At 46.0% G+C, this 13,817-nt stretch overlaps 1 protein-coding gene across 1 annotated transcript in view; it reads left to right on the forward strand.

Moving 5' to 3' along the window:
• Positions 1-13,817, forward strand: part of LOC311312856 (zinc finger CCHC domain-containing protein 2-like) — a gene marked incomplete at both ends in the record, with an annotated part of 80,806 nt that overhangs the window by 18,677 nt on the left and 48,312 nt on the right. The window contains 2 exons of the mRNA XM_084442863.1: positions 10,467-10,593; positions 11,383-11,453. Coding sequence (XP_084298989.1) covers positions 10,467-10,593; positions 11,383-11,453 — 198 coding nt within the window. The remainder of the gene's footprint in view (positions 1-10,466; positions 10,594-11,382; positions 11,454-13,817) is intronic.

The following is a 13,817-nucleotide window of genomic DNA, read 5'->3' on the forward strand; positions in this document are numbered from 1 at the left end:
ACAAATGCCTTTTTGGCGGCCTAAACATCGATAAAAACGGATGAAACTTTGCAGATACATCAGTCCCGGTGAAAATCGGATATTTCATTGGTGACGGAAATGGGCGTGGCAAAACGGCTCAAGAGCGCCCCCTGGAAAGTTTAACATGGCGAGCCCCACCTTTCAGTTTGATGTAGGCGAACGAAATTCGGTGGGCATATGTATTTCATCGAGCCACACTTAAATGTCTCTTGGAGCTATACCCAACATGCAACAGGAAGTCCGCCATTTTGTCCTTGTTTTGACCATTTCCATGCCTCGTACTTCGACGAACTCCTCCTACAGATTTCATCCGATCAACTTCATATCGGGTCAGCTTCATCTTAAGACCTTTGTGATCAAAAGTTATCAAAATTGAGTTTTCACCAAACACCCTTGCCGTGGCGCCCCGCCAAAGTTTGACATTTCGCCATAAAACACGAAGTCCTCATAACTCCTCCATACATTATCCAATTTGTCGGATATATCTCACGCTTCATGACGGTTCTGTCCTGAACACATCGATGTGTCAGTATTGCGTCATACTTATAGCGCCACCTATTGGTGAAACAGGAAGTCCTCATAACTCCTCTATACATTATCCAATTTGTCCGATATATCTCACGCTTCATGACGGTTCTGTCCTGAACACATCTTTGTGTCAGTATTGCATCATACTTATAGCGCCACCTATTGGTGAAACAGGAAGTCCTCATAACTCCTACATACATTATCCAATTCGTCCGATATATCTCACGCTTCATGAAGGTTCTGTCCTGAACACATCTATGTGTCAGTATTGCGTCATACTTATAGCGCCACCTATTGGTAAAACAGGAAGTCCTCATAACTCCTACATACATTATCCAATTTGTCCGATATATCTCACACTTCATGACGGTTCTGTCCTAAACACATCTATGTGTCAGTATTGCGTCATACTTATAGCGCCACCTATTGGTGAAACAGGAAGTCCTCATAACTCCTACATACATTATCCAATTCGTCCGATATATCTCACGCTTCATGACGGTTCTGTCCTGAACACATCTATGTGTCAGTATTGCATCATACTTATAGCGCCACCTATTGGTGAAACAGGAAGTCCTCATAACTACTACATACATTATCCAATTTGTCCGATATATCTCACGCTTCATGACAGTTCTGTCCTGAACACATTTATGTGTCAGTATTGCATCATACTTATAGCGCCACCTATTGGTGAAACAGGAAGTCCCCATAACTCCTCCATACATTATCGGATTTGTCCGATATATCTCACGCTTCATGACGGTTCTGTCCTGAACACATCTATGTGTCAGTATTGCGTCATACTTATAGCGCCACCTATTGGTGAAATAGGAAGTCCTCATAACTCCTCCATACATTATCCAATTTGTCCGATATATCTCACGCTTCATGGCGGTTCGGTCCTGAACAGATCTATGTGTCCGTATTGTGTCATACTTATAGCGCCACCTATTGGTGAAACAGGGAGTCCTCATAACTCCTGCATACATCATCCGATTTGCACCAAATTGCTGACGCTTCGTGAAGGTCACCTTCTGAACACATCTATGCGTCGGTATTGAGTCACCCTTACAGCGCCACCTACTGGTGAAACAGGAAGTACTCATAACTCCTACATATGTTATCTGATTTACTCCAAATTGCTCATGCTTGATGAAGGTTGCATCTTGAACACTTCTGTAAGTCAGTATTGCGTCATACCTACAGCGCCACCTACTGGTGAAACAGGAAGTCCTCATAACTCCTACATACGTTATCCAATTTACTCAACATTTCTCACGCTTCATCGAGGTACCGTCCTGAACACATCTATGCTTCGGTATTGAGTCACGCTTAGAGCGCCACCTACTGGTGACAGAAGGTTTCTCTCAGTACTGCACACCAAAATAGCACACCCTTTAACGGCGCCACACCCCGACACGCATGGGGTGCGAGGGCCCGCTCACTGCTGCTCGCAGCCCTAGTTTTTATTAGGGCCCAAGCACTGGTGGTGCGAGGCCCTATTGAAACTCGAATGATTATTATTAGGGCCCGAGCACTGGCGGTGCGAGGCCCTATTGTATTTCGAAGGATTATTAGGGCCCGAGCACTGGCGGTGCGAGGCCCTATTGAAACTCAAAGGATTATTATTAGGGCCCGAGCACTGGCGGTGCGAGGCCCTATTGAAACTCGAAGGATTATTAGGGCCCGAGCACTGGCGGTGCGAGGCCCTATTGAAATTCTAAGGATTATTAGGGCCCGAGCACTGATGGTGCGAGGCCCTATTGAAACTCGAAGAATTATTAGGGCCCGAGCACTGGCGGTGCGAGGCCCTAATGTATTTCGAAGGATTATTAGGGCCCGAGCGCCACCTATTGGTGAAACAGGAAGTCCTCATAACTCCTACATACATTTTCCAATTTGTCCGATATATCTCACGCTTCATGACGGTTCTGTCCTGAACACATCTTTGTGTCACTATTGCATCATACTTATAGCGCCACCTATTGGTGAAACAGGAAGTCCTCATAACTCCTACATACATTATCCAATTTGTCCGATATATCTCACGCTTCATGACGGTTCTGTCCTGAACACATCTTTGTGTCAGTATTGCATCATACTTATAGCGCCACCTATTGGTGAAACAGGAAGTCCTCATAACTCCTACATACATTATCCAATTTGTCCGATATATCTCACGCTTCATGACGGTTCTGTCCTGAACACATCTTTGTGTCGGTATTGCATCATACTTATAGCGCCACCTGTTGGTGAAACAGGAAGTCCTCATAACTCCTACATACATTATCCAATTTGTCCGATATATCTCACGCTTCATGACGGTTCTGTCCTGAACACATCTTTGTGTCAGTATTGCGTCATACTTATAGCGCCACCTATTGGTGAAACAGGAAGACCTTATAACTCCTGCATACATCATCCGATTTGTCCAATATCTCACGCTTCATGACGGTTCTGTCCTGAACACATCTTTGTGTCAGTATTGCATCATACTTATAGCGCCACCTATTGGTGAAACAGGAAGTCCTCATAACTCCTACATACATTATCCGATTTACTCCAAATCGCTCACGCTTGATGAAGGTCGCGTCGTGAACACATCTGTAGATCAGTATTGAGTCATACTTATAGCGCCGCCTACAGGTCAAGCAGGAAGTCATCATAACTCCTACATACATTATCTGATTTACTCAACATTTCTCACGCTTCATCAAGGTACCGTCCTGAACACATCTATGCATCGGTATTGAGTCACTCTTAGAGCGCCACCTACTGGTGACAGGAAGTTTCTCTCAGTACTGGACACCGAAATAGCACAGCCTTTAACGGCGCCGCACCCCGACACGCGTGGGGTGCGAGGGCCCGCTCACTGCTGCTCGCGGCCCTAGTTAGGGCCCGAGCACTGGCGGTGCGAGGCCCTATTGAATTTCGAAGGATTATTAGGGCCCGAGCACTGGCGGTGCGAGGCCCTATTGAAACTCGAAGGATTATTATTCTCCTCCTTCTTCTCCTTCTTCTCCCCAAACAAATGCCTTTTTGGCGGCCTAAACATCGATGAAAACGGATGAAACTTTCCAGATACGTCAGTCCCGGTGAAAAATTTGATAATTCATGGGTGACGGAAATGGGCGTGGCAAAACCGCTCAAGAGCGCCCCCTGGAAAATTTAAAATGGCGAGCCCCACCTTTCAGTTTGATGTAGGCGAACGAAATTCGGAGGGCATATGTATTTCATCGAGACACTAAAATGTCTCTTGGAGCTATACCCAACATGCAACAGGAAGTCCGCCATTTTGCTCTTAATGTGCCATTTTCCCCTTGTTTTTACCATTTCCATGCCTCGTACTTCAACGAACTCCTCCTACAGATTTCATGCGATCAACTTTATATTCGGTCAGCTTCATCTTAAGACCTTTGTGATCAAAAGTTAAGTTCTCACGCTTCATCAAGGTACCGTCCTGAACACATCTATGCTTTGGTATTGAGTCACGCTTAGAGCGCCACCTACTGGTGACAGAAGGTTTCTCTCAGTACTGCACACCAAAATAGCACACCCTTTAACGGCGCCACACCCCGACACGCATGGGGTGCGAGGGCCCGCTCACTGCTGCTCGTAGCCCTAGTTTTTATTAGGGCCCGAGCACTGGCGGTGCGAGGCCCTATTGAAACTCGAAGGATTATTATTAGGGCCCGAGCACTGGCGGTGCGAGGCCCTATTGTATTTCGAAGGATTATTATGGCCCGAGCACTGGCGGTGCGAGGCCCTATTGAAACTCAAAGGATTATTATTAGGGCCCGAGCACTGGCGGTGCGAGGCCCTATTGAAATTCGACGGAAATGGGCGTGGCAAAACCGCTCAAGAGCGCCCCCTGGAAAATTTAAAATGGCGAGCCCCACCTTTCAGTTTGATGTAGGCGAACGAAATTCGGAGGGCATATGTATTTCATCGAGACACACTAAAATGTCTCTTGGAGCTATACCCAACATGCAACAGGAAGTCCGCCATTTTGCTCTTAATGTGCCATTTTCCCCTTGTTTTTACCATTTCCATGCCTCGTACTTCAACGAACTCCTCCTACAGATTTCATGCGATCAACTTCATATTCGGTCAGCTTCATCTTAAGACCTTTGTGATCAAAAGTTATCAAAAAAATTGAGTTATCAAAAAAATTGAGTTTTCACCAAACAACCTTGGCGTGGCGCCCCGCCAAAGTTTGACATTTCGCCATAAAACACGAAGTCCTCATAACTCCTCCATACATTATCCAAATTGTCCGATATATCTCACGCTTCATGACGGTTCTGTCCTGAACACATCTATGTGTCAGTATTGCGTCATACTTATAGCGCCACCTATTGGTGAAACAGTACGTCCTCATAACTCCTCCATACATTATCCGATTTGTCTGATATGTCTCACGCTTCAAGACAGTTCTGTCCTGAACACATCTATGTGTCAGTATTGCGTCATACTTATAGCGCCACCTATTGGTGAAACAGTACGTCCTCATAACTCCTCCATACATTATCCGATTTGTCCGATATGTCTCACGCTTCATGACGGTTCTGTCCTGAACACATCTATGTGTCAGTATTGCATCATACTTATAGCGCCACCTATTGGTGAAACAGTACGTCCTCATAACTCCTCCATACATCATCCGATTTGCACCAAATTGCTGACGCTTCATGAAGGTCACCTTCTGAACACATCTATGCGTCGGTATTGAGTCACACTTACAGCGCCACCTACTGGTGAAACAGGAAGTCCTCATAACTCCTACATACGTTATCCGATTTACTCCAAATTGCTCAGGGTTCATGAAGGTCTCATCCTGAACACATCTGTGCGTCAGCATTGAGTCATAATTATAGCGCCACCTACTGCTTACAGGAAGTCCTCATAACTCCTACATACTTTGTCCGATTTACACAACATTTCTCACGCTTCATCAAGGTACCGTCCTGTACACATCTATGTGTTGTTATTGAGTCACGCTTAGAGCGCCACCTACTGGTGACAGGAAGTTTCTCTCAGTACTGGACACCGAAATAGCACACCCTTTAATGGCGCCGCACCCTGACACGCGTGGGGTGCGAGGGCCCGCTCATTGCTGCTCGCAGCCCTAGTTTTTTTTTTTTTTTTTACCAGATAGAATGGCGAGTGGTCTTCATTTACTCGCCAAGGACTAAATTTACTCACTTTTGGCGAGTAAATAGGCTTAATTTTTATCCCTGGCAGTCAGTCTGCTCAGATGTACAGGTCAGCTGGAGATCACAATAGAACAGTTGGTAGCATCTCTTCAAGCTACTCTCACACAGAGAGTCAGCAATGACTGTCAATTTCAACTGTCTCTTATGGCAGACATTTTGGCTAGGTCTTTAGCTTGGTAGATGGTTAGGCTTGTGTTGTAACAACAAACACACTAGTCTTATAAGCCTTATAAGCTCAACAGACCACTCAGGTCAAAGCGAATGTGTGTGTGTGTGTGTGTGTGCGTGCCTGCGTGTGCCTGTGTTCCTGTCTATATTGTGCATAGTATCATGCAGTGCACAGCATGAGTTACTATGTTTGTTCCAGAAATCCCCCTGTGATGACCTCATCATGGTGAGTCACTGTGGTAGATGTCTACTTAACACCAAATGAAATCACTGGATCCATATATAGGCCACCACGCTGGTCTGGACTGTGTCAGCTGAGGAGAGAGAGGGATGGAGAGAGAAAGCGGGGGATGGAGGGAGGGATGGAGGGAGGGATGGAGGTCAGTGTGGTCACTGCTAGGCCCGTGGGTTCCTGTTCCTGGCAGAGCAGCTGAACAGCATGACCTCCTCCACCATTGAATGTCCTTGTTCCTTAGTTCCGTTTAATAACCTAAAGTACATGAATCATACTGACCTTCAATGTGTTGGTGCAGCTGTGAGGGGAAATTATCAACAGATCCAGTATCAGTTAACATCCCCCCAACCCTGACCATCAGCACTTGGAGGAGAATGGCACAACTGACCTGGGACCAGCCTTGTAACAGTCGGTCAGCGCTGCTGCATTCCCATGTAGAGTTAGACGATTTTAGCCCCGATTTAGCTGACACCGTCCAGTTTTTGCGATCGGAGACAAAATCCTCCAGTCGTTGCAAACTCAGGGGTGCGTGTCGTCACCAACCCACATTTAATGTGAGAGGTTCAGCGATGTTACAACTTTGAAAGTCGTCTAGTGTATAGCCGGCATTAGCTAGTGAATTGTTTAGTATTGTTGTCCTCGGTGTGTGTGTGTGTGTGTGTCTTAGCCTTGTCCTGCCCTATACTGCTCTGCAACGTTCTGTTCTAGTCTGTTCTGCTCTGGGCCGCGTTTCCCAGAGCCATCGTAGCGCTACATTCATGGTAAGATACGTCGTTAACTCTCCCTCTAGGTGGCGCATCGTTTCCCAGAGCCTTCTTAGGCTAAGGTATACCTTGGCTAACAGCTCTTCCCAAGGTACATCGTAAATCGAGTTTAAGATTAACCTTCTGAAGGTACATCGTAAGCTCTTCCTTGAGCTGAAGCGCTGTTTCCCAGAGCCTCCTTAGCCAAGGTGTACCTTACCCACGGGATACTTTCTTAAGGGCAGTCTGAACCCATCGTAAGCTGTCCTTTAGCGATGCGCTCCGTTCATCCTGTTAAAGTTTTAGTCTGATTAGAGCAAAATTATACTTTTAAAAAGGAGACTTGCAATATAGCGCACATCTATCTACCCTACCTGCACGAATTACATCATTAGTGTACAATAAACTTCATGAAAATGTATTTAAATTACATTACATTACAGTCATTTAGCAGACGCTTTTATCCAAAGCGACTAACAAAAATTGCATTTAACGTAGGAAAAGCCAATGTACTACTACTTGCCAACACTTATAAGTGCATCTTCCCTCTAAAACAAGTAACTAAGAGCATAATCTAGTGCTGAAGGCAAAGTGCAAGAATAGCAATCTAAAATACAGTGCAATACAATACAATAAAATACAATAAGTGCTTAGGAGGGAGGATTGTTGTAGTACTTCTTGAACCTGCGACGAAAGATGGGCAGTGACTCTGCTGTCCTGACATCAGTGAGCAGTTCATTCCACCACTGCGGGGCCAGGACAGAGAAGAGCTGTGACCGTGTCGATCGACTTCGATGATTTTTAATGATGAAAACAATGTTTTTGTAGCCTATATAACACATTACGGGAATGTTGTATTTTAAAATTGTATTGAGCAAAATAAAATATAGGGACTATCCAAAGCTTATATAATCCAATCTGTGAACAACAACAATATTTTCTTATGGCATAGCTTTTCTGGGCCTTCTAGACCCATAGTAGGGTAGACACAGGTCATTAATTAAGGTCCCCTTCTATTAAGTGTGTCACAGCAAACTCGTGCTTCATGTATACATCATGGCTGCTTTACAACAATATTGTGTTTAATTCATGGGTAGCGTATCCTGTCATGTAGGAAATTTTGAAATGCTTCCTATCAACATTTCCTACCTGACAGGATGCGCTACCCATGAATTGAACATAACATAATGGGTGGTAGGTCATCCTGAGGAGGTAGGCTATATGACAACTTTTCAGAACACCGGCTGAACAAAATCAGCCACCCATTTAGCTATCATCATCATCATTCACTATCATCATTATAATTTTTTCCTGGGCTTTCAAAAAGTCCCAGACTAGGCTCATGTCCCAATAAATGCTCTTTATTTATATTTTGTAGACTATAATGTATGGAAATGGAACTATCATGAGGTCTCGCTTTGACTCTTAAATAGATTAGCAGAGGAGCTATAGTAGGCATTAGGGCTGGGATTAAAAAATCGATTCTGAATCCCAAAATCGATCTTTTATTTAATGAATGAATGAATAAATGAAGGAATGAATAGTTAATTCATTCATTCAATGATTCATTCATTCATTAATTTTTGGAAATCAGTATCGATACCCAGCCCTAGTATTAATGTGTTGCATAACTTGGCAGTCATGTAATTAAGGTTACAGCTAAAAAAAAAAAGATTTTAGTAACACTAACCGAATCGATATTGAATCGAATCGTGATAATCAATTCTGAACCTGGTGAATCGGAATCGAATTGATTTTTGAAATTCGACTCGATACCCAAACCTAGTAGGCATAGCTTTCTTTTTGTTATTATTAGATTGGGGTAAAATCAAAATGATTATGAGAACGCTTGACAACGTCATCAACAAGGGACAGCTCCACTAACGATGTACCTTATGATGTATCTTAAGACGCCCACTAAGGGATAGTCTGGGAAACACTCAGAGGAAAAGCAGCCCCTTCGCTAAGGTATACCTTAAGAAGCGTTGTAGATCGCCATGGTACATCGTAACTGGGAAACGCGGCCCTGTTCTGTTCTGTTCTGTTCTGTTCTGTTCTGTTCTGTTCTGCTCTGCTCTGCTCTGCTCAGCTCTGTTCTGTTCAGCTCTGTTCAGCTCTGCTCTGTTCAACTCTGCTCTGTTAATCTCTGCTCTGTTAATCTCTGTTCTGTTCTGTTCTGCTCTGCTCTGCTCTGCTCTGCTCTGCTCTGCTCTGCTCTGCTCTGTTCAGCTCTGCTCTGCTCTGCTCTGTTCAGCTCTGCTCTGCTCTGCTCTGCTCTGCTCTGCTCTGTTCTATTCTGTTCTGCTCTGTTCTTTTCTGCTTTGCTCTGTTCTACTCTGCTCTGACTGAGACCCTGACTGAGACCAGAGACGTGCGTGCGTGCGTGCGTGCGTGCGTGCGTGTGTGTGCATGTGTGTGTGCATGTGTGTGCGCATGTGTGTGCGCATGTGTGAGCACATGTGTGAGCGTGAGAGTGTGTGTCCATGTGTGTGTGAGAGCGTATGTGCACGCGTGTGTGCGCGTGCGTGTGTGTGCATGCGTGTGTGTGTGTGTGTGAGACTGAGTGAGAGACAGACAGAGAGGGTCTCCCTCAGAGCTGATCTCTGTATGAAGGATGAAGCAGCGCCCAGCACCAGGTATAGTAGATCCTAGTTAACGGCAGGGTACACAGCAGACACACTCACACATACACACATACAGACACACACATCCAAACACACTACACACACCTGAGGCTGCGTTCACACGGCAGATTTTGCAAGTTGCTAAAAACGTGAGGCGCACCGCATTGTCCCTGGCCGACGCTATTCGTTGTCAAGCGACAGAACACAACAATCATAGGTTGCTTCCTCCACGCTCCGTGGAAAAGTTATACTATTTTCAACTTTTCTGCGCTAATAAAACGCCAGACACTTTGCTTCAGCAGAGCAGCGCGCCGATAGGCTCCGAGCGCACTGCTCCATAGATAACAATGAAGAGAAACGCGAAAACACTTTGTCAAAACCTGCCGTGTGAATGCACCCTGACACACACACACTACACACACCCACCTAACACAATACACCCCCACACACACACACCTAACACAATACACCCACACACACTCACCTGACACAGTGTACACACACATACACACAGTACCCACACCTGACAGATACTGTGGCTCATCTGGGTTGGCAGTGTTCTCTTGTGTAGGAGGCAGGGAGGATGAGGCCTTGATGTGTGGGTGTAGCTGTGCTGCTGAACGCCTGTACCTGTCTGTCTGTCTGTCTGTCTGTCTGTCTGTCTGTGTCTGTCAGTCCATTAGTCAGTCTGTCTGCCTGTATGTCTGCCTGTCTACTTGTTTGTTTTCTGTCTGCCTGTCTGTCTGTCTGTCTGCTTGTGTGTCTGTCTGTCAGTCAGTCTGCCTCTTTGTCTGCCTGTATGTCTGCCTGTCTGTCTCCTTGTTTGGTTGTCTGTCTGTCTATTCTACTGTATTATTGTTGTGTATCTGGTTGAAGGCTGACTAGGGCCTGCACTAATGAGCTATGTTTGTTCTGAATGTCCCGGCAGCTCCAGAAGAGCCAGCAGTCGGAGTACCTGTCCCCAGGAGTGGTGGAGGGCAGCCTGGGAGGGCGGGGCCAGGGCCTCGGCCGACACTCCAACCAGACCCCGCCCAGCAGGAGGGCCCAGAGAGAGGGTGAGACCAACACACACTCACACTAGAATTACCTTTCTACCTGTTACCATTATGAATGCACAGATTTCAAAAACAAAAAAACATCAACAAAAATATATTCTTTTAATCACCATTTTCCCATACCATGTTAACATTTTCCCTGGTTAGCAATGTTAGTTCTAATGCACTAGCATACCGTTTACAGAGTCATGTAAACAATCCTCCAAGGAGTCCAAATAACTCCAGTGCTTCGTGTCCACCAGTGAATAGTCTTAGCGTTATGTAGCTGTCAATCCATTTGGCTTTTGTGCATCAGTTGTAACTACAGCTGTTAATCCAAGTGCATCAGTTTTAACTGTCAATGTTAATTGATTGCTGTATGTTTTGTTGCTTACAGCCTCCTTTCTCAAGTGAACAGACTTGGGAAGTGTTTGGATGAGTCTATATGACCTTGATCAAGTAGAAAAACACGTAATGTGTTGCATATCTCTTTTAGTAGTAAGTAATGAGGTAGAAGTAAACGTCCCCCCCGAGGATCAATAAAATACTACTAGATTAAAGGTTCCCCCTGGGGATCAATACAATACTAATAGATTCAGATTCACATATGCTACTGTTAAAACCAAGTGACTCAATACATTTTCTATTATGAAGTGTCATTATTTTGTTTTTGGATTATTCTATGTAGCATGTATGTACTGGTTGTTTGTAATATGTACTGGTTGTATGGTGCCATGTAATATGTACTGGTATTTAATATGGACTGGTAGTATGTAATATGTACTGGTTGTCTGCTGTCTGTGTCTCCAGCAGTGCACATAGAGAGGATCATCCTGAAGAGCGTCTCCAGGACCAGGTTCGACAGGGAATACAACTTTGAGGTACGCTTCTTCCAGCCTCTGGCCCGGTGTCTGGGCTTCTTCCAGCATCTGGCCCGGTGTCTGGGCTTCTTCCAGCCTCTGGTCGGGTGTCTGAATTTGGACGCTTCGGTCAACAAGTGGAGCCCAGTTAAGGCAGTTTTGCTGTAAGAGACTTAAGCTCACAGAGCTCAGACTGTCTCTGTTGGGTCAGTTTCCTGCGAGCGTTTCCTTTGGGCTGATGTGGATATTTGGCAGAGAGCAGAGGATCATGGGCCCGAACACAACAGACTAGAGTTCACTGTTCCAGGAAGTTGGGGTGGGGGGCAGGGAGAGAGGAGACATGGAGGAAAGAAAGGGGGAGGTGCCACAGCAGAAAATGTAAACTCTACATTCTTACACAGCCTCTTGAAATATTTTCAGACATGCCTAATTTCTACATAGGACGTTTGTAGCCTCCCTCTCTAAACTGGGGTAGATGGCCGGTGATCCGAGACGAATCGTCCAATCAAACAAGCATGTGTGGAATGAGCAGGACAAACAGGAAGAGTGCGTCGCTACATGGACATGAGATCAGGACTGACTCCCTCTGACTAGCTAGCTATGAGAGACGCTGGAAGACTCTCTGACTAGCTAGCCATGAGAGACACTAGGAGGAGGTCATTGGCTGGTGACTCATGCACAGGAAGCTATCTTGTGTGATAATCTCTTGCACATACACACTCACACACGCTCTCTCTCTCTCTCTCTCTCTCTCTCTCTCTCTCTCTCACTCACTCACTCACACAGCTGTAGGGTTAGAGCTGAGCTGTTCTGGCTCTGGGGCTTCCTGGCCGTCACACTCCTAGAGCATCTCCTAGTGCTCTCTTTCTCTCTCTTTTCCTCTTATCTTTCTCTCTTTTCTTCTCTCTCTCTCTCTCTCTCTCCCTCTCTCTCTCTGTACAGTCTTTAACCTAATGATTTAATCATTCAGGCCATGAAAGAGGTGCTTGTTTCTGCCCCTCCCTCCCCCCATGCTCCTGAAATCCTGGACTCCAGCACATTACAGGACCCACAGGGAAGCCCCCCTAGCCCACCCACAACCAACACACATCAACCCCAACCCCCCCACAACCAACACACACACCAACCCCAAACCCCCACAACCAACACACACACAAACTAGTTAGTTAGTTAGTTAGTTAGTTGTTAGAGGTCGTTGTTACTGGGGTAGTTGTTAGAGGTAGTTGGTACTGGGGTTGTTGTTAGGGGTGGTTGTTACTGGGGTAGTTGTTAGTTGTAGTTGTTACTGGGGTGGCTGTTGGGGGTAGTTGTTACTGGGTTTGTTGTTAGGGGTGGTTGTTACTGGGGTAGTTGTTAGGGGTTGTTGTTACTGGGGTAGTTGTTAGGAGTAGTTGTTACTGGGGTGGCTGTTGGGGGTAGTTGTTACTGGGGTAGTTGTTGTTACTGGGGTTGTTAGGGGTGGTTGTTACTGGGGTAGTTGTTGGGGGTAGTTGTTACTGGGGTAGTTGTTAGGGGTAGTTGTTTCTGGGGTAGTTGTTAGGGGTAGTTGCTTGAAAAGTTTAATGATCACTCGCTCCTCCTGTGTGAGATCCACTTCCTGTGTGACTTCCTGTCCAGAGGTCTCCCTCCTCTCTGTCCCTGCTCTCTCCCTCCCTCTCCCCCTCATCCTCCTCTCTCTCTCTGCCTCTTTCACTGATTCTCCCTCCCTCTCTCCCTTCTCTCTCTCCCACCTCCTCCTCTCTCTCTGCCTCTTTCCCTGGTTCTCCCTCCTCCTCCCTCCCTGTCTTTCTTCCTCTGTTTATTTGTGTTCTCTCTCTCCCTTCCTCTGAGTGTGTGGCCTACAGTGTTAGCTGCCCACCAGCAGTCACACACACACACGTGTGTGTGTTTTTGTGTTTGTATGTGTGTGTTGCTTGCAGTGCATGATCAACCCTATTTTGGGAGTATTTTTATAGGAAACTATGGCCGTGAGTTCATGCCATGTTCAGTAGGTTTCAGAGATGCTAGCTGGACTGTGTTCGGGAGGGTTGAGAGGCGCTAGCTGGACTGTGTTCGGGAGGGTTGAGAGGCGCTAGCTGGACTGTGTTCGGGACGGTTGAGAGGCACTAGCTGGACTGTGTTCAGTAGCCAGACTAGCATGGTGATTCACTCCTATTGATGCTGTCATTGAACACAACATGGCCTCCGTCACCCTGCCTGCTTAAATAAAGATCACAAGTGTGAGATTCTCAATTTCTCTCACACTGGCCCCTCTCCTCCGAGTCTACTCTCCTCCTATCACCTTTTCTCGCAATCTCCTTCTCTCAATGACGAGTGGAAAGGAGGAGAGAGTATTGAGATGCACCCTTGAACCCAGACCAAGAACAGCAGTGTCAGGCCTGGTCT

Source organism: Borostomias antarcticus, assembly GCF_949987555.1.
Source record: "Borostomias antarcticus genome assembly, chromosome: 9".
NCBI lineage: Eukaryota > Metazoa > Chordata > Actinopteri > Stomiiformes > Stomiidae > Borostomias > Borostomias antarcticus.